Genomic DNA, 884 nt, shown 5'->3' with positions numbered 1-884 from the left:
CTGTACGAAGTCAGTGGCATAATGATAGACAACGCATAAGGAGCTTTCTTGACAAGTTGTTCAACAAAATGGAGTAGTGACATTGCTTTTTTTTTGCATTTTTCTGTGCTGCTTTCTGCTTCCTTCAGCTGGGGTTGTTGGCGGCCGTTGGCGGTTTGGTGTTCTTCGCCTGGAACAAAATAACGGCAGAGGTGATTTCTGCAGTTGTTTTAATCTTTAGATATTAACTTCTGAAGCTGTTCTAATCTTTAAATATTTAGTTGCGTTCACTGGCATTTCGTTGCATTCAAGCGCGGACCTTGACCGCATAACGTCTCAGTCTTTATCTGCATTAAGATGTGTTCTTCTGTCGTTGCTGTGGTGGTGGATATACTCTATTTAGGGTTTAGGGTTTAGAGTATTGTATTGGGGATGCGTTGTATTTCTGTGAATTCAGAAGTTCCTCTGCGGCATGCTCCTCTTTTCTCTCGCGATCGGCGCCTGGTCCTCCATCCAGCCAATCCTCTCTTCGATGTTTGGCTTCAAGTGAAGCCCGAGACTGAGAAGACGGTTGGAGTTGCAGCAGTTGTCAGAGGTTTGCTTCTCTGCTGTTGCTGCTCCTGCTGTTGCTTCTGCTGCTGCAGCAGCTACAGCAGACTATATTCAATGCGTTCACAGAACGCATCTAGTTGCTTGGTTTTTCAATACCGTTTCGTGATGGTGGACTCCAAAGAAAACTCTTCCCTTTTGCTACTGTTAACTTTATGCGTGACTGGGGCTTACGCCACTTCAGGCAGATTTGTTTGGTAGCTAGCAAAGTAGCTAATCATACGAATATAAAGCATATATATATATATATATATATATATATATATATATATATATATATATATATATATATATAT

The 884-nt window shown here is 41.5% G+C and overlaps 1 protein-coding gene across 1 annotated transcript in view; it reads left to right on the top strand.

Moving 5' to 3' along the window:
* The window catches only part of EMH_0005260 (DnaJ domain-containing protein, putative), a gene marked incomplete at both ends in the record, with an annotated part of 6,664 nt that extends 6,135 nt beyond the window's left edge, over nt 1–529 (top strand). The window contains 2 exons of the mRNA XM_013497100.1: nt 129–191; nt 437–529. Of these exons, the coding sequence (XP_013352554.1) occupies nt 129–191; nt 437–529 (156 nt within the window). The remainder of the gene's footprint in view (nt 1–128; nt 192–436) is intronic.
* Between the last annotated feature and the right edge of the window lie 355 nt (nt 530–884).

Source organism: Eimeria mitis, genomic scaffold (assembly GCF_000499745.2).
Source record: "Eimeria mitis Houghton genomic scaffold, Emh_scaff247, whole genome shotgun sequence".
NCBI lineage: Eukaryota > Apicomplexa > Conoidasida > Eucoccidiorida > Eimeriidae > Eimeria > Eimeria mitis.
Note: the sequence above shows the minus strand (reverse complement) of the source record. Positions and strands in the feature narration are given on the sequence as shown.